The following is a 24604-nucleotide window of genomic DNA, read 5'->3' on the forward strand; positions in this document are numbered from 1 at the left end:
CAAATAAAAAAGGAAATTTTCTTTACCGATTGAACTTTCATGGATAAAATTAGTAAATATATCTGAACTAAAAGGCGGTATTAAATAATTAATCACTCCACAATGGAGTACATTTAATAGTGGATAACTGTTATCCGATCGCCGAGCCCTAAATGAAAATGTATTACATAATTAAATAAAAATAACAATATAAAGAAAAAAATGCGTTTGAACTTTTATATATTAAGCACTTAACCAATATAAAATTTTACAGTATTGGTTAAAATTAAATAACTAATATAGTACGGAATAAAAATATAACCAAATATTGGAAGTTGTAAGTATTACTATACTTCGTATAAAACAAACCAAAATCATAATTTTACCAACTTTACCACCCGATATATAACCATAAGGAAAAAATCTTATTTTGGTTGTAAGTGGTCAAAAACATTTTCGGTTGCCATGGCAAATCGAATGGGTAGTGCAACGTCTCCTTTTGGGAATTTTCATATCTCATTTAGGTCTACATTACGGCCGACTTTGAACTAAATCGGCAATAAACACCTCGGTTACTCTCCTTTGTAAGTGTATAGAAATATATGTATCCAGTATATAAGAGTATAGTTCAAAGTACACAGGTGTCCGACCTCTCGTCAATATCTCACTATGACGACGAAGCAAAGATAAAAATATACTAGAGATTTAACCAACATACTCTCAATTTCTGTAATAGCAGAGGAGCTTTGGTTATTTCACTACCGCCATCTCTAGATTTGCTGATGAACCACTATTTGGTAGTCGACAGATGCTTCAGCTTTTCCAATAGGCATTTTCATAAAATTAGCTAAGAATGCTGAACTTGTTTTTATGCAGGTCATTCCGTTCAGTTTATACTTAAAGCAACATTCGGCTCTATCATTGTCACCTGTATTATGATAAGGCCCTTGTTATTAGAGATGGCAATGAATCTATACGATTCTTCGAAAAAATTACTTGACTGGGGATCGTGGTGCCATCTATTAATGGCAAAGGAAGCTAAGATTCAAAATAGCGAAACGATAACGTCGTCAGAGAACCATTTTGGAGTATTATAATTAGATAACTTATACTCTACTTAGTGGACTTTAACCTAAATTATATATCCCATTAAAATATATTGTTAAAAATTACTATAATTTAAGTTATCGTGAAATTTACAAACGAGCCAATCAACGCGAAGGGTACTTTTATGTCCCGCCTTTTGGGTCAAAATGTAGCGTAAGCATCTTGTTTGGATTTCGATGCTAGCGACTTCCGTTGAAAAAAGAGCTACTTCACGTTGAAAAATATTTTATACAAAGTCGTCAATTTTGTAGATAGGAACATGTCTACAAATGTTCAGGGCTTTTCGTAGAAAAACGTCATCGATACGTCACCCAGGAGGGGGCACAGACCCCCCCCCCCAGGCAGCAACATCAAAACCAGAAGGCCAATGTTAATTTATAAAAAGCCTATTAATAGATCGGCAATGAAATAGTCGCCAGGATCATGAAAAATGTTTGGACATTTTGCTCTCCATAAAAATGTAACTTGCGGAAGATGAGAAACTGACCCACTTATGTGAAACTTACTTATAAACTTATGGTGGCACATAAACTTGAAGTCAAAAAGAGATAGATTTTCTAAAAACAGAAGAGGAACTTCAAAATATTTAAACACAGTTCAATTAAAACGTAGAATATTTGAAACAGTTAAAACGAATTATTTTGACTTTTATTTTTTCAACAAGCTACAAAAATGGAAATGAGTTTTTCTTTCGCACAAAAGAATCTCGATGTATTATTTTTAAATAATCCAGATATTAAAATCCATTTGAAAATAAATTCAAATGATTTTTCCAAAAAAAAACCCGAGGAATCTAACTTAAAGTGGCAGTTTTAAAATTAGTAATTTAACTTTTTGACACTCATTTAAGTTGCTCGTGGCAGTGTTAAAATATATGAGATTCAAAAATAACATTCACAAGGTTTTAAATAACATTCAAAATGGCAAAAAAACCTAAGTTTTCAATAAAAATTGGCACGTAACATTCTGGGATAGAAATAAAAAAAAGTTTTTATCTGAAGCTCATATGACCGAGAACTCTATTTGGCTATTTCTTTTTTGTTCTTAGAAATCAAAAGGACAACGATAGTACAATTTTAAAATTACACATATATTTCGACGTATCGGTAACTCAAATGGAAGACAGGGTAAGAAATATTTTACGGTTGATATGACATCACGGATAAGACGTAATAATTACGATAACATCTTTTGGCTCATGATTAATTTAATTCATAACGGAAATTGTAATTAAAGTACAAATGGTAATTATTTTCAGTGGCCTAACTAGGTATATTTCTTAAATTAATTTCTTTAATAAAAAATCTATAATAATATTAATTTACCTTAAAATATTAATTGCCTTACTTTTAATTAATATTATTAAAGTTTAAAGCTTGATGGGTTTAAGCTAATTCCCCCTTAGTTACGCCGCTGATTAATTTTTAATTAAAAATTGATTAAAATAATTTTAAGATAACTATTCATTTTAAAAAATTATTGAAAAAAAAGATGCGTGTCGATTATTTGGATACAAAATTATTCTTTTTCAAAATTGAAATGAACTCCAACTACGATTTGTAATTAATTATTAAGTTAAGTTACTCAAAACTTCTGACACGGTTTTGTTTAGATATTAAATATCGTTCCGAGGGATCTCTGAAGAACTATATTCGAGGTAGAAATTTCTTATTTTTATATAATTTAACACAACTATTTTATTTATAACCAGACACAATTCTGGAACTAAACAATAACGTTAAGAAAAGCTTTTAGTAAAATGAAATGCTTTGCCGCAACTTTCCTTCTGATTATATTTGACTTTAAAACTATTTTTAGAAAATAGACATTTGACTACCGTTTAAAATAAACTGAGAGAGCTTACAAACTTTTGAGGTGTAAAATAAATTTTTTCTTTGTATTTTTAGCATACATTGATAACGAAAATACAAGAAGTATTTCGTTATAATCATACGCTTGTAATAATGCCCAGTCACGTCGTGTTCTTTAAAGGGTATAGAGATTCCTTCCTCAGTGAATAAATGGCGAAGAAAACCATTGACGAAAGATGGAGCTCTGTAATAAATATACGCACTTTATGGGAAATCGTTAACGCGAGGGAAAGCAAAGGTATCTAGACTTCATTTTTATCCGAGTTCCTTTTTTGATCACAGATGGCTCTCTTCAAAATGGTCATAGGGGAAAATCAATAGATTCTGTACTCAAATTCGCCCTAGCTTGAGACTACGATAAAAGGATAGAAACCCCTCTTACTCTATGCTATTTAATCTCAGTTCCACTACCTAGGAAACGGACTAAAGATGACACCCTTTGCTTAAACCTTCATTGGTAACAGCCTTCGATTAAACCACGTTGCGTATAACAGCCCCATCTAGTTTGCAATTATCAAAGCTCCAATGTCCGAGAATAGTCGGGACTTTTACTAACTTACACCCTGAAAAGACACTTTTAAGTTTTTACCAGAATTTGTACGAATAGCAAAAAGAACGGGGGGGAAATAAAAATGTACAACTGGATAATGCTAAAAGCAACAAAAAAGAAGAGCTGATTAATATTTTCATTTTTTTTTTACAAAACGTCTAGAAATATTGAAAAAACCACGGCAGTTCCACCTATTTTTTTCTCTGTAAAGGCACAAGTATTTAAACGTCTTCAACTTGACTATGTATAATAGCACACATCTTAGAAATCGGTTGCTCGCTGACTTACGACATTTTTGCGTTAGCACCTCTGATTACACAAAACGATTTTACTTTTGTTTCCACACGCAGTCTAAGTTTGGCGCGCTCATCGTGAGCGTCTTATTTTTCGAAATTTTCAATAGTCCACGCGGCTAAAATCATCACAGATCTGTCCTCCCGTTTATTAACTAACACAATAAAAGGCTTTAAGAGTATTTTAATAAAATATTTCAATATTGTTCCATTTTTGAAACTAGATGTCACTACTGTTTAAAACGACACGTGAATATTGCGGGTAATAACGGCCAGCGCCATCTATCTGTACGAAAGTAACTAAAATGGTAAAATTTTGATATGTGAGTTGTAAATAAGGTTACGTGTTTTCCGCAATGAACGGAGAGGACGGGTCTATGGAGAACCGATTCATAAATGGTAAAAAAATCCTAAAGGTTTCGGTGACGTTCTCAGGGTTCCAGAACGAGTCTCTTGTAGCACTGATCGGGTAGCGCCAAGCTGATTTCTTGGACGTTGGCTACGTCCTTCTTGAGCTGTTCAATCTCAGCTTGGTAATCGCGCATCCAAGTCCTTTGAGTGTCACGACCCTTGCGCAGTTCGTCGGTCCGGTTGCCTAGGTCGGCTTCGGCCAACTCTCGTTCGGCCTCCTCCAATCGCCTTTCCAACTCGTCCAGCAGGTTTGTATCTATGTCGTCCAAGTCATCTGTAAAGACACGCGTCTTCCACGATTATCTTTCTGGTTTGGATTGGGTTGGGATGTGCAATCGTTCACTTTAGCCAACGTTTAACCAAGTGCCCAAAGAGCAACCAAAACCTCAACTAAGTCAATAACCGATTCATATTTGACTATTTTGATGCATAATAAACGCGTTAGATCCAGGTATTATCGTCTTAGGGTAATGTTTTTGAACGTCTTTTCTCGATTCACCAACTTGTTAGAAGTAACTCAATACAAGGTTGACCTTTAACTTGTTTTATAGTTACAATAAAATAGAACTGATAACAATACTTAAAGAACCCCTTTTCATTATGGCAACTAAAAGCGAAACCGATTATACTAAACCATAAAAGTGCATTCTAGGGGAATTTGGGATCATCAACAAATCATTCACAAGGTCCTGGTACGTACCCAAAGAGTTGAGCATGTCGTCGACGGTTTTGAGGGCGTCCTTGACCTTTTTGTTGGCGTCTGCTGCGCTGGACCTAGCCGCGTTGGCTTGCTCCAAAGCCTGCCAATCAAGAGTGGAAGTTCATTATAAAATCCATGAACCCGTAATGATTATTTCCGGTAAGAAGCGACTTACGTCTTTGGCGGCTTTTTCGTCATCTTTGGCTTGATTTTCGTAATCGGACATAGTTTTCTCCGTATCGGCGATGTCTCCTTGCAAGTCATTGGCCTGATCACGAAGCTTACCAGCTTTGTCTTTCGTTTTCTCAGCGTCAACCAAAATTAAGCCAGCCTCCTAACAAATTAAAATAGGAACTAGTTTAATGCTTTATTATTGTAGCAGCGCTATACATTCTCAACAAGCACTAATGGAACTGGAATCCCGATAATAAACTTTATAGTTGTGTTGAAACGGTGACCCATCGCTTAGCGTCAAATCTGATGAACTTACCCCGGAAGCGGCTTCGGCGACCGTTTGGGCTTGTTTGGCCATTTTCATGGCATCGATGGCGTCTTGTTCGGCGCCAATCAGAGCGTCTTCGGCGTCCCTAGTCTTATCCTCGGCATCACCAATTATTTTCTGAATTTCGGGAACTTTCAGCAAGGCTTCGTCCGCTTTGTCCTTGCTTTCTTGAACCAAAGCGTCGAATTCTTGCAAAGTCTTTAGCGTAGCTTTAGCATCAGCCAGTGTTTGGTCCCCTGACGCTACGGCTTCCTTGGCTTTATCGTAAGCCGCGTCTACGTCGGCCAATAATTCGTCCGTTATCTGATTTGACAGAAATAAATGTAAAGTCATCTATAAGGGAGCTCTAGGTGAACTAATCAACTTACCTGTTGTTGTTGTCTGCCCTCTTCTAGAAGGTCTTCGGCGTCTTTTTTACGAGCTTCGACGTTCCTCAGAGTTTCTTCGTTGTCATCTAAGAGGTCGTTCGCTTGTTCTTTAATACGACGTGCCTATAATGAAGTACCAAAATTGACGTTAGGGTACGTTCCAAAGATATATTGACATTTCACACCACCAACCTCTTCAATGATATCAGCGGCCCTGTCTCTCATGACCAGGACATCAACTTCGGGAGGAACCAACGACTCTGCTCCCGTGTAAATGTCCAACGCATCGTTGTAGGCTTGACTAGCGTCCTTTTGTGATCCGGTTGCCAATTCTTTCGTACGATCTAACTGATCTGTCGTTTCTTCGAGTCTTTTACACAAAGAAAATTTTGTAAGAATAATGGAAGAAATTTTCCAAATGATAAACGCAATTTTTAGGTACTCACGCTCGTCTGAGATTCCGAATATCATCTCCCGTCTGCTTTTGCGAGTCAATAGCATCCGTGGCGAGTTTCAGAGCCTCGGTCGAAGTATCGTGAGCGTTCTTGGCATCATCTTCGATTTCTTTGGCCTCTTCCTCGTGCTTGTCGGCAAGTTTTCTAGCTTCCCTGGCGATTTCGGACATTCTTGCTGATTTCTGTCCGGATTGGTCGGACTTTTCCTTAGCGCGGTCGTAAGCCTCGTTTCCATCATTGTCCAAGAACCGCCTCATTGCGTTCAATAGCTCTTGAGTTCTGTTGATGATTCCTTCCGCCACTGTAATGTTGGAGACGCCCAGATCGCTAACCTTGTCAGCGTGATCGACAATGTCGTTGATTTGATCCGTTTTCTGTCGGACGGCTTCTATCCTCTCGGCCAATTCCTTCAGTTTAGCGATCAGGTTACCGTCGTCACCTAAAAATTCAGAAAGTTTATTATAAGTTTGAATCTACAAATATTAGCAAATGATCGTACCAGCAGCGTTTCTGGCGTCAATGGCGAGGTTGTCCACTCTCTCCATAACTTCCTTGAGCCGTTCCTCGAAGACAACGTCGTTGATTACTTGAGGATTCTCTTGGATTTCATCCAGCAAATTGGCGAGTTTTTCCAACTTGTCTCGATGTTCGTTAACCGCGTCTTGCACCAGTGAGTAGCAAGCGGGGCAATCTGAACAGAACCAAGTAAACAGCATTAAATTAAGTGGCCTCTCCCAATTTCCCAAATATTCCGTAAATAAGAGACATACCAACGCATCCGACGTCTTTGTTGTACTTATTCTCCATGCAGCGTTCGCATCGTCGACCTTCAACGTTTGGTCGGCAAGGACATTGTCCATCGGGACTGCATTGAAGGGAAGTCGAACCAACTGGATCGCAGTCGCATTCTAATGAAAACGCCAAAACATTAATACAACGTGAATGGTAAGATATATTTAGGCCGAATGTATCGTACCTTTACATCCTTCCATAGAATAACCGTAATGGTGAGGCAGGCACACGTCGCAATTTCTGCCGGTAACACCGGGTCTGCAGTAACACTGTCCGCTTCTAATGTCGCAGCTTCTGTTGAAGGAGCCAACGGGATCGCAGTTACAAGCCTCGCAGCCTCGACCACTGTCCAAGTTGAAGAAGCCTTCTTGGCACTTGTCGCATTGACGTCCAGTTACGTGACTTTTACAGGGACAATAGCCAGTCTGAAAGTCGCAAATGAGGAATCTGGACCCTCCTTGGTCGGAAGTTCCAGGCGCGTAGCAATTGCAAGCTGTATTAAAAGAAGAAACGTTCAAAATTGTTTCAAGAATATGTAGTACTCAAAAAGTACCTTGACAGTCTCCTTTAGTTTTCGCCAAAGGATTTCCATAGAAACCGGGCAAGCATTTGTCGCAGTATGATCCGGCAGTGTTGTAAATACACTTCAAACACTCGCCGGTTGTTCTACGAGGATATCATAAATATTTAAGTTTACGTTTTTTTTAGAAGCCAAGTTAAAAACATACGTATTGCAATTTCCGACGGCGTTAGTGTCAATGTTTGTGTTACAGTCGCAAGTGGTACATGGTCTGGATTGGCCGAACCGTCCAGTGGGATCTCCGTAATAACCATCAATACACAGATCACATCGATGACCTAATAGATAAATTGGTAAATATTAATTTTAATGATAACCCAATAACATAAAAAGTTCAAATCAGCAAATTAATAAATGTATGCGTATCAATAACGTATCCAAGCACACTAAAATGGTAGCCTTAAAGTACCAACTTTCATCACCAGTGACAAATTAGTAAAAGGTTTAGAAAATACTAAATCCGTAAATTTAATAGGCTTTTGGTGCTTTCCTATTGGTCAGCCAAATTTTAATTCAAATTCGAGAACACTCCGAAACTTAAAAATTGATATTGAGAAACTCGACACAAAAAGTGTTTAAATATCCAATTAGATTCAATAATTTTTAAACTGTTTTAAATCAATAGTTCCTCATTATTTTGCTTAAGTGACCCTTAGTTTTCATATGAAAGTGATTTTGATTTTCAAAAGTGCTGGCTTCAAAAAGGTAAGCGGACGAGCGTGTTACATTACATTCCAAAGAGTAAGTTCACGAAGTCGCTACCAGGGGGAGCTATTTCCATATTGTTTGGGGGGGGGGGGTTAACCGTGTAAGAATGTCGGTAAAACATTCACCAAATGTCACGCTTAGCGGTTTTTTAGATGCAAATTTATTTAAATACGAGCACGTCTATGTATACACACAAATACATGTATATTGTATATATTTCAGGTAATAATCATGAATTACTAGTGGCTTTTGCGTAATTTCGGAAATAAATTTTAATTAACACCCGAACAATATTGTAATAAATCTATATTAAATAAATATAGAGTTGAAAATAAACGTTTCCCAAAAACGTTCCAAACTTTCGATTTTATTATGGATGATGTTATATTTTCCTTCAACTATTATAAAATTTGTTTATTTAGCTCTTAGTTACGGATCTCGTTAAAAACCATACGATTTTCATATTCGTTGGCTTCATCGAGTGTTGTCCATAAGTATGCGTACTGGTTCACGATGTGAGTGGTAACTTGTTACCATTGTCTTACGTGTGTTCAGTAAAATTTTTGAAACCCAAAATGGGTTTATTGAGTTTTAATGTAATGTTAGAAATAAACAAATACAAATAGTATGAGTGATTACAACAGAAAAAAATTTAGTGTAGGTGGCACGCGATATATATGGAACATGTCTATCCGCACATACAAACGCGTGTATATCGCATCTTTTACAGACGGTATTCCTGAATTAAGATGTGGGTTACGCGTAAATACCGGAAACATTTTTAAATAACATCCGGAGAATACTGCAATAAAGCTATATTTATCTTAATATTTATTGAAAATTAACGTGTTCAAATAACTTTTCATTTTTTCTATTTTAATATGGGTGAAGTTGTATAACCCTACAACTATTATAAAATCTGTCCACCAAGTTTGCATTACGGAACTCGAAATCAACCAAACGATGTTCTTGAAATAGAACTCGTTGGTTTCCCCGAGAATCGTCCATAAGTATATAAACTGGTTCCCGATGTGAATGGTAACTTGTTACTATTGTGTTACGTGAGTCCAGTAAAATTTTTGGAAACCCTAGTGGGTTTATTATATTTCGAAAGTAAAGTCGAGATATTTTATATTATAATTTAATACTAGTTATGATAATAATAAAAAGTGCATTAAAATGTAAATGTAAGTAAATTAAATTTTGAAGCCCGATAAAAGCTCTTGAAAGTTCGAAAATAACTTAATTAAATATAAATAAATGAATTTCGCCTAATCGTTATTAAAAATACGGATAAAATTGAATAGGATTTTTTTTTTCAAAATTTCAAAACTGCATGTAATATTAATTTAAAATAGAAGAAAAACAGATGGATGCTTATTTCATATTTTAATTAATATTTAATTTAATTGATAAAATATTCAATGCCCTTGTCGTAAAAAATGAAACAAAAGAAAAATTAGAGTTTAAAAATATTATTTCATTACCCTACATACAAACAATGAGTTAAAAACAGGGCGACAATTAAAGGAACTTGGGGTAAATTTAATAAATAAAACTACTCTAAAAATGTATTAGTAAAAAATAGAGGGTAATAAATACAATGGTAAAGCTAAACATGTATGGGAGACTAGGGGTCATGATATAAAATGGGATGAAACTAAAATTTTGTGTAAAGAAAAAATTGATATAAACGGTTATTTAAAGAAAGCGCATATATAACAAAATGGGGTAATTGTATAATACGCATGTGCATAGAAACAGAGCCTTTGAAAATGTAAATTAAAATTTAAACTCAGCTTCTTGAAAGCTACTGAAAAGTATTTTTATTATTAAAATATGAAATAATCCTTCATGTATATTTCTTCTATTTTAAATTAATATTATATCGCTTACCATGGACAATAATCGTTTTTACTTATATAAAATTGCAGGTATTTTTTTGGCTTTACATGGATGTTTGCATTTTTGATCGGACATGGCATTTAAGTTTTAATATTTTGAAAATTTAGTTTTTCATGGGTAGATGGCAGTTAATTTGTTTCAATAATAAGGTTTTAGCGCATAATTAAAAACGTACCAATTAAATTGGTTTGGTAGAAAAACCAGTAGGTACTAGCCAATAATTTTAAAAATACTCAGTAATACGAAAATTCCCAGATTTAGGAAATTGAAATGGGTCACCGATATTAAATAGTTAGTCCCCTAATGAAGCGCAGCGCCATCTTTTGAATAGTCAGAGAAGAAATCTTCCTCAATTTAGTTTCAAATATCCAAAAATTATAAATGGTTCGTTTCTATATTAAAACAAAATTAATTATAATCTCAAATACAATATCTAACTGTGATTTTTTAAATTCATTCTCTTTGAAAGTCGAGTTCGCCATAGTTATCTTTCATTATAAGATTTTAGTATATTTTCGAGATAAAAATTTTGAAGGTCGAGAGCGAAATTTACTAAAGATCGCCCAATTGAAAACCACGATAAAGAACTACAATTAAGGCTTAAAATTTAGATATTTGGGCAGATAATCTCATTCTCACACTGTACTGTAATGAGGAGTAAGCCAAGCAGTCTGAACTGGTAAAACAAACAACCACAAGCGAATAAAAATACTTAAATGGAACGAGAACTTACCCGCATAACCAGTAGGACATTGAAGACAGGCCACTTGCTCGTTGGGCAAAACTACGCAGGCACCTTGATCGGGACAGGGACAGGGTTTGCAGTCGTTGGTTGTGCCTTGAAGAGCATTGCCGTAGTAGCCAGACGCGCAACGCTCGCAGTTATCACCGCCGGTATTGTGCTGGCAAATACAACGTCCAGTATCGGCGTCGCAGTAGCTGGCATGTCCGTGGCAGTTGCAAGGGACGCACGAAGCGAAGCGACCACCACCCGGAGGGTCGTGACGATATCCTGGAGCGCAAGACTCGCAAAACTGACCAATGTAGCTCTCGGGGCACGTGCACATTTCAACGGAAGACAACTCCTGGGTGGACGCCGCTCTCTGGGCCGATTCCAAGACCACGTCATCTAGGTATCCCTGTCCTGAAAGTAACACGATTGGGTCCAATATTCCGTCGTATTTCAATTTATTATTATCAATACGTACCCGAGTGGGCGTATGTGCCTCTGATCTTGATGGAGGTTATATTGGACAGAACCGTTAGGAAATCTCTGGAACTCAACCTCGGTGTCCAGTCGCTGTTGAAGTGTTCGTGTAAATGGAATTTGTAATCCTGGTTCACGTTGGATGGTGACGGGTTATTTTGACCAAATATCGGTTGCGATATCCTTAAGCCGGCGCCTTCTATGACCACGTCTTCAACAGAGGCTTGGGCCCCTTCGCTACTTCTCAGTTTGAAGGTCAAGTACTGGTTGTACGAGAATCTTTGATCACCCAAGTAGCGTGCTTAAAAAGAAACGCGAACTCTCGAATAAACGTCATTTTAAAATATTTTTACGGTATATTTACCAGGAGCTACGAAGTAAATTGGCTCAGCGCCTGATGAATTGACGGAGATAGTTCTGACGACGTTATTGTACAGCAATGGTTGTTCTTCGCCGCTATACGAATTCGCTATCCATTTGTCTCGGTCTGATTAAAAATAGTTGGAATTATCAAGAATGTATTTATTTATAGTCAGGGAGAATGAATATGTCGAGACTATCAACGGACACGTTGAGCCCCTAACCCCGTCACGCTAAGGGGGGGGGGGGAAGGAGTCGGTCCTATTTTTTGCGTCCTCGCAGCAGCGTTAATCGCTTCGGAAAACGTAATTTTTAAGAACCAATGAGGTTGCAGTATTATTTGATTTTATTAAAGCGGAGGAGCATACCGGGGGGCACAACGGGTGGAATTAGAGAAACGCTAAAAATAATCTCGACATATTCATTCTCCCTGAGTATAAATAAATACATTCTTGGAATTATATTGTAATCTTGGGTCACAAAAGTAATTGAAAACGTACCTCTGCTGAAGGTACTTTCGACGGCTAATTTGGAATATCCAGAAGCGGATCTACAAACTGAGGAATGGCCGAAACAGAAGCATGGAAGGCAACCAAGGCGGTTTTCAACCCTCAAATCGAAGAATCCCGGTTTGCACCTATGACGTCGTAACAGTTGGGTTAGTTGCTTGTGTTTTGAAAAAGACGTCACGTATAAAATAAAGAAGTAGCAAACGGTACTCACAAGGAGACATCCCGAAGTGTAACCCACCGATTTTGTTCAAACTCGGGGGATTGGTAGACCTTCGTGTAACTTGAAAAATGCTAAAGGGAATTTATTCAATGGGCAACCGTTTTGCCATGGCAACGAAAAATGTTTTTGACAACAACAAATGGTAATTTTCCCATTGAAAATAACATGGGATTCTGACCGATTCCTAGGACCCCCCCTGTGAAAAATTTGAACAAATTTCAAAATTTTGAAAATGCCAAAAAATAGAAAAAAATAGATAAAAATTGACCAAAAAAAAACAACAACATTGATCAACTTTTGATCAATTTGAGGTCAAAATCCCATGGTATTTTCAATGAAAAAATTTAATATTTTGTGTTGTCAAAATAATTTTTCGTTGCCATGGCAAAACGGTTGCCCATTGAATAAATTCCCTTTAGGATTTTTCATGATACATGAAGGTCTACCAATCCCTCGAGTTTGAACAAAATCGGTGGGTTACACTTCGGGATGTCTCCTTGTCAGTTTCATTGGCTGCTGATTACGTCATCTTGTATCTTTTCAGTGTTTTGGGAAATTTGCAAATCGATTGCTATAGGCCTAGTTTATCTTGGTGCTTTGGTTTATTTAGGTTAGTTTAAGATTGTCTTTACTACATTTTTTTTTTATTGTGAGAGCTAAGAGCAAAAAACACATCCTACTAGTGGAGATGATTTTCTTCCAATGAAAATTGAACCGTTGCTACGTTTAGGCCCGCGTTAAAGAATTTTCAAACCTATCGCAACGTTGTCCTTCGACATTTTCTTTGCACCTACATTCGCCCGAGACAGTGTCGCAATCGGGCGTGCTTTCGAAGCTTCCACCAGCGTCGCATCCGCAAGGCCTACCGAAGAAAATTCATTTAGATATATGTTGTAACGAATGTAATCAAAAGGAACGTACCTGCAACCCAAGGCTGAGAAATCGTAATAGTTGGGCGAACAACGGTCACACCTGTCCCCAGTGACACCGGGTTTGCAAATACATTGACCATTTTGATTGCACTGAAGACTTCGAGAACCTGTAGGAAGATACAAGTTGCGTTATATTACGGATTGGTATGAGTCACGTAATAAGTCGAGTAACTCTTGAAATCATTTCCAATGAGCTTGAATAGCAGTATTTAACTTTGACCAAGATCACCATTGCGTAAAAATGTTTTCTCTTTAGGAAAAATGTTGAATCACGTCGTAATTACTACTCTGTAGTCTTCAATGATAAAGTTTTTGTTTCAGAGCAAGTATTATTTTCGGTGGATTTTTGGGCATAGTTTTGAACGACATCAGTAACCCATACTGGGAACTACAAAGCTTAATAATGCCTGCCTAAGATCATCAACTTAGAAAAACTCAATTTTATCGTAAATCCGTCAGCGACGTTTTCCCTCGTATTTTGAAGGGTCGAAGGTCAATAATTCCTCGTAGCTCTTAACTTTCGTCCCGGTTAAAGCCGTACTTACAAAATATCTGGTGTAATTATTTTCAATAACACGGTCGAAGCTCGTAAAGCGGCCTTAATTTGTAATTAGAGGAACACGGCATGGTCCACGTTCAATGAATGATAAGCCCACGCCGCTCCGTTGGTCGGCTCACGAAGACATTTGAAGAGACCGAAGAAGGGTGTCCCGCACCATCAACGTATCGGGGTCCCTCTCGCCAACGTGCAATTACCGTCTTTTAATGGAGCATGACGTATAAACGCTCCAAAGATAGTCCCGTCTTTAACTTATACTGTACGCTTCGCGAGTTTAGTCAAAGCTCAATGACGGGGTAAAGAGTCATCTCGCGCAGACTGCACCTTCAGCGCCGCTTCTAAAGGCGTCGCGTTCCGGTCATCAATTCCGCTTCCGAATTCGCCTTTCGGAGCGAGAACGAGGAAAAAATAAGTGTCTGGCCCCTTAATGACTTTGAAAATGTGTTTTCTCGGGCAATTTGAAGTTTGCTTCATTTGCCCGAAAACGGAGGAAAAGGAACAGCCGAAGGACAAGAAAGCTTTTTTTCTTCAGTCGTCGACGTTTGTCGCCGTGGTCCCCCGCGCTGTGCCTGATTGCCTATACGCGCGATAAAACGCGTAATAGCGAGAAGGGTGAGGATCTAGACACGTATATGTACCACGAGTTACGCGGCGTTCTTTGCTCAACTCGACAAAAAACGGGGGAGAAATTTACGACCCAGAAATACCGAATCATTAGGGTTGCACGACGAAAAAAACCGCTTCATTCTCAGATGTCTTCAAAGGAAAGTTCAAATTAGACAAGATGGCCCTTGGGTGCAAACTTTAAATACGCATAGGCTAGAATTTGGTCGTAGCAGTCCTGTCAATTCATACCATGGTTATCATTTCCATAAAGTTCCTTTAACAGTAGCAAATAGCGATGACACGGATCACCCATTCTCTTCATTTAGAAGATGCCTTTAGCTAGAGGATAGCGCCGCCGATCAAACGCCGCCGCCGCCGCCGATTGTTTAGGTAACGCCGAAACGCCGCCGCCGCCGAAACATTTTCATTTCGCCGCCGAATTAATTTCCATTATTAAAGTATAATAATTACGTTTTGAGATCTAAACTACATAGATTTTTCTTTTGGTAGTGCTACGGTTCCTAGGCTGCTGGGTGCACCGTACTAGCGTTATAAAATTAAAAATAATTAATAATTTCCAAAAGATCTGGCACCACTGCACCACTGCACCGCGCGCACCAAGATTTTCTGCAGCAGACAGCTGGGATAGGAGAGAGAGAGACGAAAACGGCTTTGGAGTTGCCTCGCCTCGTATTTTGTAATAAGTACAGAAACGTATCAGCTGCATTGGCTGCATTCAGCAATAACTATTCTATTACATTTTGATACAAAGATAAAATAATTTGTGATAATAGACTTAAATGCGCGGGGAAAAACCGGATTTGGGGGGATGAAATTTATGCGGTAGAGGGCTGGCTCGTTGGTTGTCTGTACGATAATGGCGGCGCCCAGCAGAAGTTTCTAAAAAGAGTGTATAGATAATAATACAAGTGAAATGGTAGTAAATTAGTACAGTATTGTTATTACTAGCGTAAATGTTTTAGTTTAATAGTATCATATGTGACATAATTACTCATAAGTGTGCCTCTGTTTAACATATCTGTATTAAAATTTTAAATGAGACCTTGTTTCACAGCCACCAAAGACTATATAAAGCTACGCGTAACTTTATCTTTGACAGCCACCAAAGAAAATACAGCACTAACGTCGCGTAAAACTGGTTTTAACTTCCTTCCCCCCCCTACGCGAGAACTAGTTTTGATGACGATAAAACCGTCATCGACTGGGAAGTGACGTCAATAACGTCATATCCTTGCAACAAGGTATCATTATGAAAAAATTCTTTCATGCATAATTATGATGAAATAAGTTACATCTGATAGTATATAACCAAAGTTACCTCTTCTTTGTTTTGGAAACAAGTGGTTTCTATTTTAATAAAATACATTCTATTAAATATGTATTTTTTTAAATGTGTTTAACAATTTAAGTTCTAGCGGTCTTTTAAAAGGCTGGCGCTATTTCTGAGGGGGGGGGGCAGTTTTTCCCCTTAGGCGCCGCCGCCGCCGATTTTTTTCAACGCCGCCGATTATTTTCTGAAAATCGGCGCGCCACGCCGCCGCCGAACTAATTATCGTTCCCGCCGCCGCCGTTGAAAATTGGTTCGGCGCTATGCTCTACCTTTAGCGATAGTGGGTTTTGGATTATTCCAATAATATCAGAATTTATCTTTATTCTCAGAGATTTAAAACAAATACTCCGAAATAATAAGTTAATTAAAAGAGAAAAAATCTAGTACAATTCGGGAAAGCATAGCAATATTTATTTGCCGAATTTCAGCTGCTTGATGTTTATCTACTTGCTCGTGTTTTTCGGGTAAATAATTTAACAGCGCATTATTTAAGAGCGATTTATTTATTAAAATATACCTTTTCTAAGACTGCAACTGATAATCTGAATTTAAAGGAAATAAATATTTTTTATTTAAGTTTCAGTTGCCAAAGGAATTTTCCATTTATGACCGAGTTTTTAGCATAGGTTGAAAAGAGTGGACCTTAAATGTATCTTTGATAATCTGCGTTACACGTTGTCACCCATACTTTTTCCCAAAATCGCGGCTAAACCAATCTTCCTGTAGAGTTGAACAGTTATTTACCATAAGAGGGCTAACTTCGACTACGACTACGCCATCTTACGCTATTGGATAGCATACGAGTCAAGGGCATTCCTTAAAAGCCTTTCAAGATATCTTCGAAGAAGGCCGAAAAATAATAAAAGTAAACGAGTGGGGGAGGGGGAAAGTTGCTTTGTGTTCTGGGACAGAATTCGAGCCTTGTTAGGCGGGGGGTTTCCTGACTCCAGGCATCAACGGACATTCTTTTATTCCGTATTTCTTCTTTCGCTGTTGCGGCTCTTGTTAGATAAATTTGCATTGTTAACTCGTATGGCCCGAGCTGTACCAAAGAATACTACCATTTGGGATTATAATAAAATAAGCCTTTTCCTTGAGATACGCGGAAGATGTGTTTAAAAAAGCGTGAACGCTATTAATTACCAAGACAGGTGGTATCTCTCAGTTCGAGAAAATGTGGGAGAACAACACGAATATATTGCATTGGCTTTTGCTTTCAGCTGCAATACGCAGTTCTTTGCAGTTCACATATCTTAGAGCTGATGTTTTACTTACTGTGAGATATCATGGAGCTAGTCAACGTTGATTAGAACCATGGGAATTGATTGCGACCCATCTCTTCACCGATTTTTGGTAATAATCAGCTAGGCTAATGTCAAAGACACCACCTTAACGACTTTTAATGCCTTTAATTTGGGTGGAAGGGTTATACTGCGTAGGAGGTTGGTGGCAAGCCCTTCATGCAGTAGCGGACTGTGACCAAACACATTGGTTGCCATTAGAACAATGTCTAATAATTAAGAGGGCCACCCTATGTACAATCCGCCACAGCCTTTACAGTGTTTCTAAATAGCCACCTTCTTGGAGAAAAGTCCAGGTCAGTGGCAAATAGTGGAAAATTGGAAAAAAGTGGCAAATTGTAGTTAAAAAGAAAAATTGCATTTCAAAGCTTAAAATGTAATTGGAATTAAATTTTTAAGACGTTTATTGTAAAAATGTCTTGATTTAATTAACTATTCCATTATTCTAATGTTAATCAGAATCTGACCATTCATTAAGTTGCCCAAATCTGAAATTTCTGTGTTAAAATATTTTATATCATGATTTTATAATTTTCTGTGGTAAAAATATTTATTGGTTACTTTTGACCAGATTGGCCACTAAATTCACTTCTGGCCAGGCCGGTATTTTCCACTATGTTTCACATCGGTACACTGCCTTCATGCAACGCGAGCCATCAACTCTCTACACTCAGTATTACCGTTAACCTTAGTAAGTGTTTATGGGAGGGGAAACTCCTTTTTCCTTAAGACATCTATACCTCACTAATTTGTGTTTTCGACCAACAATTTCCAATGCTTTATCACAGTTTTTCGGTGATTTCCAATGATATTCTTAAGTTATTATTATTGATTTTTAAGTGATTTTCCGTTATTCATACGATTTTTAAATCTTTCTACTTTATTATTACTCAAGGCGATTTTGCAAACGACAGTTCTAAATAAGGAAATCTTGTATTCAAGGACCATACTAATAGCTTACGGTTAAGCACCACATTTGGGCGTTTTCAGATCAGGACCGAAACCCTTTAAGATTATTAAAGTGACCATCTGTCTTCGTAGTAATGCGAATTTCTAAAGTCGAGAGCATCACATTCCAGTATGGGTAGTCATATTCTCTAGTGTCCTCCGTGTAAGCGTGACTAGTAACGTCTGAGACGGGATATCTTATAATAACTATCATATACTGTTTCCATATATTTTCTAGATCGAGGCATCATGTCAGGCAGGAAATTGGAGCTATAACTTTCCACGTTCTTTTTGAACGACGAAAGATGGAAAAAGTAAAAGACAGCGGGAGTCGATTGTACAAGACGAAGGAAACACATTACCGTGTTCGGTCGTATTCCCGATAGCGAATAATATTGATCTGAGGGTCTGGGCTTGTTCTTTCTGCCTCAATAATTGGAAAACGATAAAAACTATACGGTATGTATAATATGGTAGGGCAGAACGCTGGGAACAGTCTGAGGCACCTCAGGGATCGAGAAAAGAGAAAGAGTAACTGACCTATGGGGTCGCAGTTGCAGGCGACACAACGACCGTCATCTCGCTCGAAGTAATTGTCCTTGCAATGGTCGCAATTAGGGCCGTCCATGTTGTCAGCGCAGTCGATGCAGTGACCCCCGTGACCCGTCTGCTCCCACAGTTGCTGGTCGAAGTAGCACTTGTTCGATCTGCCATTACAATTGCAAGCTATCGAAAGGATCAAAAATACATTTTAATAAAAGTCATTAAAAACGAGTTAATCTAATGTAAGAAGATTTTATAATGTAAGGGAGAATAATAATATATAAAATAATAAAAATAAATATTAATAATGCTGCTTGACTTGGAATAATGGAATCTATCGTGCCTCAAAATTATTATGAAAAATATTATAAATTATTTGTTAAGTTTCTCAATTCGTTTTTCAAATGTTTGTCCTGTTAGGTTGCGCATAAGCTATCTGTAGCTTATCAATCTTTTGTATATTTAATAAATAAATAAATAAATAAATCAATCAATCAGCTAATCAATAAATAAAACAAAACCAAATAAAACAAATCAAAACAAAATAAAACAAAACAAAACGAAACGAAACGAAATAAAAAAAATAAAAAAAAAACAAAATATATAAAACCAATTAATACTTTTTAAATTCTTAATTCGAATGATATTATAGTGGTATCACACCTAAAATATCATTCGTTTCATAACAGATATATATAATGTACTGAAAGTTCATACAATATCATATCATTATATCGTCGGATTATATAAAAGAAATTATCAGTTATTTCTAACGATTCTCATCAATTTAAATTAAAGGGGAACGGTCAAGCTTAAATCAGTTAGATATCCCTATAGCCCATTAAAAACTAAAATTTATGGCGAAAGCCGCATAAAAAATATTGAGTGGTTTATGTTTAATAAAATAAAGAAATTTCGGGAAATCGAAAAGCGCGCGTCCGCCGCGACACCTGGTGAGAAACCGGTGAGACACTCCCGGCTTGATTAAAATTGATAAAAAAAAACTCGCGCTGCTGTAGATGCGAAAGATTTTAGTTTTTTTTAATTTGCACGCGCGGCGGTTTAAAATTATAAGAGACCTAAGCCAAAATGGCGCGATTTCAAAAGTTACGCTAGTTCGCAAATCGCTCATACGGGGTTAGGGGCGCTGTCGGCGAAAATTCAAACTCAAGCACTTGGGGTTATTTTTTCGTTTCAAATTTTTTGGCCAAAAGCTATTTTTTCAAGACAGAACAAGGTACGTGTTAGTATATTGAACGTCTTGTTAATCTTTTGATACGGAAATAAGGCCAAATTAGGAAAAGCTTGGCCGTTCCCCTTTAATAATCCTTTATAAATTATTAATACGTATGATATTATACTTGTAGGGCATAAGCCGTTGGCATCCGGCTTTATTAATAAGATACTTTAATAATACAATACAAATATCTAATCTTAAAAGACAGACATAGATAAAAAATACATCAACATACTCTGTAAGCCGCAATTCGTTAAATTTAAATAAATAATCTCAAACTTTTTAAAGAAAAAGGCGAGTGAATTGTATTAATTCAGTAGACAGACATTTAACTGAAATATGGGCCACCCCGTGTTTATAAATTTGAACGAGAAAATGTAATATAGGGTATCCGACATTTGAGAAATATAGGGCCTATATAAGGAGAACTCGGCTACTCTAAAAGTGAAGGAGATAAACGGAGGGAGTTTTTGCAAGCTGTTCCGTGCGTCATCAATGTTTATAAGTATTGACAGACCCTAACCAAAGCTTGCTAGATTGAATATAACTAAACTGATATCCTTTGGTATACCTATACGACTGGTTATTCAACAGGTTAAGACATTTTTGTACTGTTACTCTACTCAATTAAGTGAAACAGAGATTAAATTAATTAAAGTGTGTTATTATGCTAATTTACAAAATTACAATTAAATTGTACACATTTAGAAAAGCGTATTAACATTCCTATCTATGGATGTGTGCTATGCTATTATACATATTTGTAAAATAAAATTATTGTGCACATTTGTAGAAGAGTGTTTTGTACACATTTAGAGATTAGTGTTAAAGTTAACATTAATAAAAGAGTTATTGTGCACATCTAAAGAAGAGTATTATCGTTCACATTTAGAGAAGCGTAATAAAATTAACATGTGTAGAAGAGTGTTAATGTTCATATTTAGTAAAGAGTGTTAATGTTCACATATAGAGAGAGTGTTAGTGTTCATATTTAGTGAAGAGCTTTAATGTTCACATTTAGAGAAGAGTGTTAATGTTCATATTTAGAGAAGAGTTTTGATGTTCAGATTTAGAGAAGAGTGTTATTGTACACATTTAGAGAAGCGTATTAAAGTTCACATTTAGATAAGAGTGTTATTGTGCCAATTTTTAGTAGAGTGTTATTGTACACATTTATAGTAGAGTTTTATTGTACACATTTAGAGAAGCGTATTTAAGTTCACATTTATAGTAGAGTTTTATTGTACACATTTAGAGAAGCGTATTTAAGTTCACATTTATAGTAGAGTTTTATTGTACACATTTAGAGAAGCGTATTTAAGTTCACATTTATAGTAGAGTTTTATTGTACACATTTAGAGAAGCGTATTTAAGTTCACATTTATAGTAGAGTTTTATTGTACACATTTAGAGAAGCGTATTTAAGTTCACATTTATAGTAGAGTGTTAACGTTTATATTTAAAAGTCGCTTGATTAATTAGGCCTAAGGTGGTGCTTTGGTACATGTAAAGAATTAGTGTTATTGTTCACAATTATAAACTATAGTGTTATTGTAAATGTAGTAGTAGCATTGTACAAAGTAAACGTAGAAAATATGTTACAGTGTACGTACCCTGACCCCAAATCGAATTTATGTCAGTATTTAAATCCGTACAGGAAATCTTAATTTCGGATGGCCTTAATTAGCAAAAGCTCGTTTAAAAGCATTTCATCGTTTCCTAATTTATCTTTAAAGCGGCAGTACTTTATTAGCGGTAAATTAAACTCGCATTATAACTTCTAGCCAAAATGAGTTCATTTTCTAACTACATTACACAATCCTAATCAGTCTCCATTACCGTCTCTATCACCTTCCAAATTACACGCTTATAGGAAAAGCGCATTACCCTAAATGGAGCGCTAAATTGGAGCATTCTAAGGAAAGTATCGTAAAAAATATCGCCATAAGCGTCCAATATAAAATACAAAAAACCCGAAATTAATGGGATGAATTTCTCCTCTTTCACTGATGCAAAGGAAGAGCAATTTCTAGAAGAGATGTTTGAACGCGTATCGCGACATTGTGTCGATATATTTTCCCTGAATAATCTGAAAAGTATGGAGTGGAAAATCAATTTCGGAACTCGTGTTTCGCGTTATAGCCGCGGCTTCGGGGAAGGGGTCGTAACGACCATGGCGTCGGCGTCGCTCGTGGGTATTCAGGATGAATATCGTAACACGATGGGCGCTACTGGAGGCCGCGATAAGAAAAGTGCCTGCCAAAGCCGGATAAATAATAACGGCTCGCAGCCCGCGGCGCCCAAATGCGCCGAAGGAGAAGACGGGTCCCGCTATAGATTTGGGAGGAAAAGATGATGAGATGAGGATTGAGGAAGGGGTGCGGGAGGGTGTTTTCTATTTTTGCACACTCAATTTATCAAGGAGAGCGAGAGAGATGCGTTTAAACGATATCCGCTGCTGGATGGAAAGACGGGATGGAATGGGTTTCGCGGTTGGATCGCCCCAACATACAGCCTAATCTCTCTACTACTCTAGTCTTCACCTAACCTAGACCTAACGACACATTGATTTTCCAGTTGTCATTACGGAGTAAATAACTCGGGGGGACGGAATCCGATCGACGCTTCCCACGATCCGTTCGCACTAGGAAGTTAAGCGCGATTCTTTCAACCTTGCAACGCATTCTTTTGCTAATTGTTAATTATCATATTTCGGGAGTGGTAAAATTAAGAGCCTCGAAACCTTTCTAAATTAGAGAGATTAATTCTACACTAGAAAACGTGTAGGGGGAACTTGTAGGAGTGTAGACGTATCTTTGGGTGTACAGCCTGAACCTCCACTTTGCCCTACGCGTCGTCTGTCCGTTTATGGTGCTGGCTTTACCTGCCTATTATCAACCCGGAAAAATTTACAAATCACCAACCTCCAATATTTTCTAAATTATCTACCTCTAATATTTTCTAAATTATCTACCTCTAATATTTTCTAAATTATCTACCTCCAATAATTTCTAAATTATCTACTTCCCATATTTTCTAAATTATCAACCTCCAATATTTTCTAAATTATCTACCTCTAATATTTTCTAAATTATCTACCTCTAATATTTTCTAAATTATCTACCTCCAATAATTTCTAAATTATCTACTTCCCATATTTTCTAAATTATCAACCTCCAATATTTTCTAAATTATCTACCTCTAATATTTTCTAAATTATCTACCTCTAATATTTTATAAATTATCTACCTCCAATAATTTCTAAATTATCTACTTCCCATATTTTCTAAATTATCAACATCCAATATATTCTAAATTATCTACCTCTAATATTTTCTAAATTATCTACCTCTAATATTTTCTAAATTATCTACCTCTAATATTTTCTAAATTATCTACCTCTAATATTTTCTAAATTATCTACCTCTAATATTTTCTAAATTATCTACCTCTAATATTTTCTAAATTATCTACCTCTAATATTTTCTAAATTATCTACCTCTAATATTTTATAAATTATCTACCTCCAATAATTTCTAAATTATCTACTTCCCATATTTTCTAAATTATCAACATCCAATATATTCTAAATTATCTACCTCTAATATTTTCTAAATTATCTACCTCTAATATTTTCTAAATTATCTACCTCTAATATTTTCTAAATTATCTACCTCTAATATTTTCTAAATTATCTACCTCTAATATTTTCTAAATTATCTACCTCTAATATTTTCTAAATTATCTACCTCTAATATTTTCTAAATTATCTACCTCTAATATTTTATAAATTATCTACCTCCAATAATTTCTAAATTATCTACTTCCCATATTTTCTAAATTATCAACATCCAATATATTCTAAATTATCTACCTCTAATATTTTCTAAATTATCTACCTCTAATATTTTCTAAATTATCTACCTCTAATATTTTCTAAATTATCTACCTCTAATATTTTATAAATTATCTACCTCCAATAATTTCTAAATTATCTACTTCCCATATTTTCTAAATTATCAACATCCAATATATTCTAAATTATCTACCTCTAATATTTTCTAAATTATCTACCTCTAATATTTTCTAAATTATCTACCTCTAATATTTTCTAAATTATCTACCTCCAATATTTTCTAAATTATCCACCTCCAATATTTTCTAAATTAACAAAACCAAAAAGTTTTAAAAAGAATATGACTGAATAAAGTAAAATAATTAGACGTGCTGTTATATTAAACCTCATATCTAAGTAGCTCTCCAAAATGCAAAATTGTCTACACTAAAGCTCTAAGCCTAATTACGGATAGTTTTTGCGTAATTTTATCGCTCTATAGAGATAAAGTCTGTAGATAATAAAATCAATCAAAGCGGTGATCTGATCTGTACAAAACGCCTGGTCCCCGCTACCAAATAAAGAGCCAAGTACCCGCGCAAATAAGAGTGAGAATTCTAAGGCGAGTGGAAAATCTCCGTCGGTGCGAATGTGCCCCCAGTCGAGGTTAAGCCGCGTCGACGATCACCTGAGAGCTTGATCAAGCGGAGCGCAATCGTCTCGTTACTTTCGAGTGAAGTGGCCGGTGAGCGATCCCTTTCGTAGACGCCTA

The 24604-nt window shown here is 36.4% G+C and overlaps 1 protein-coding gene across 2 annotated transcripts in view; it reads right to left on the reverse strand.

Annotated features, from left to right (window-relative positions):
• Positions 1-1810: 1810 nt before the first annotated feature.
• LanB2 (laminin subunit gamma-1) overlaps positions 1811-24604 on the reverse strand; it is a 126650-nt gene continuing 103856 nt past the window's right edge. For both annotated transcript variants that reach the window (XM_090174390.1, XM_090174391.1), the window contains 19 exons: positions 18758-18943; positions 13442-13559; positions 13275-13382; positions 12289-12425; positions 11793-11915; positions 11430-11729; positions 10955-11365; positions 7757-7886; positions 7582-7694; positions 7213-7521; positions 7007-7144; positions 6736-6927; positions 6228-6675; positions 5974-6151; positions 5782-5904; positions 5402-5716; positions 5087-5245; positions 4912-5011; positions 1811-4485 (listed from right to left, as the gene is read on the reverse strand). In XM_090174390.1, the coding sequence (XP_090030516.1) occupies positions 4232-4485; positions 4912-5011; positions 5087-5245; positions 5402-5716; positions 5782-5904; positions 5974-6151; positions 6228-6675; positions 6736-6927; positions 7007-7144; positions 7213-7521; positions 7582-7694; positions 7757-7886; positions 10955-11365; positions 11430-11729; positions 11793-11915; positions 12289-12425; positions 13275-13382; positions 13442-13559; positions 18758-18943 (3842 nt within the window). In that variant the 3' untranslated portion in view covers positions 1811-4231. The remainder of the gene's footprint in view (positions 4486-4911; positions 5012-5086; positions 5246-5401; positions 5717-5781; positions 5905-5973; positions 6152-6227; positions 6676-6735; positions 6928-7006; positions 7145-7212; positions 7522-7581; positions 7695-7756; positions 7887-10954; positions 11366-11429; positions 11730-11792; positions 11916-12288; positions 12426-13274; positions 13383-13441; positions 13560-18757; positions 18944-24604) is intronic.

The sequence above is a fragment of the Leiobunum rupestre genome, chromosome 5 (genome assembly GCF_980474605.1).
Source record: "Leiobunum rupestre chromosome 5, qqLeiRupe1.1.hap1, whole genome shotgun sequence".
Classification (NCBI taxonomy): domain Eukaryota; kingdom Metazoa; phylum Arthropoda; class Arachnida; order Opiliones; family Sclerosomatidae; genus Leiobunum; species Leiobunum rupestre.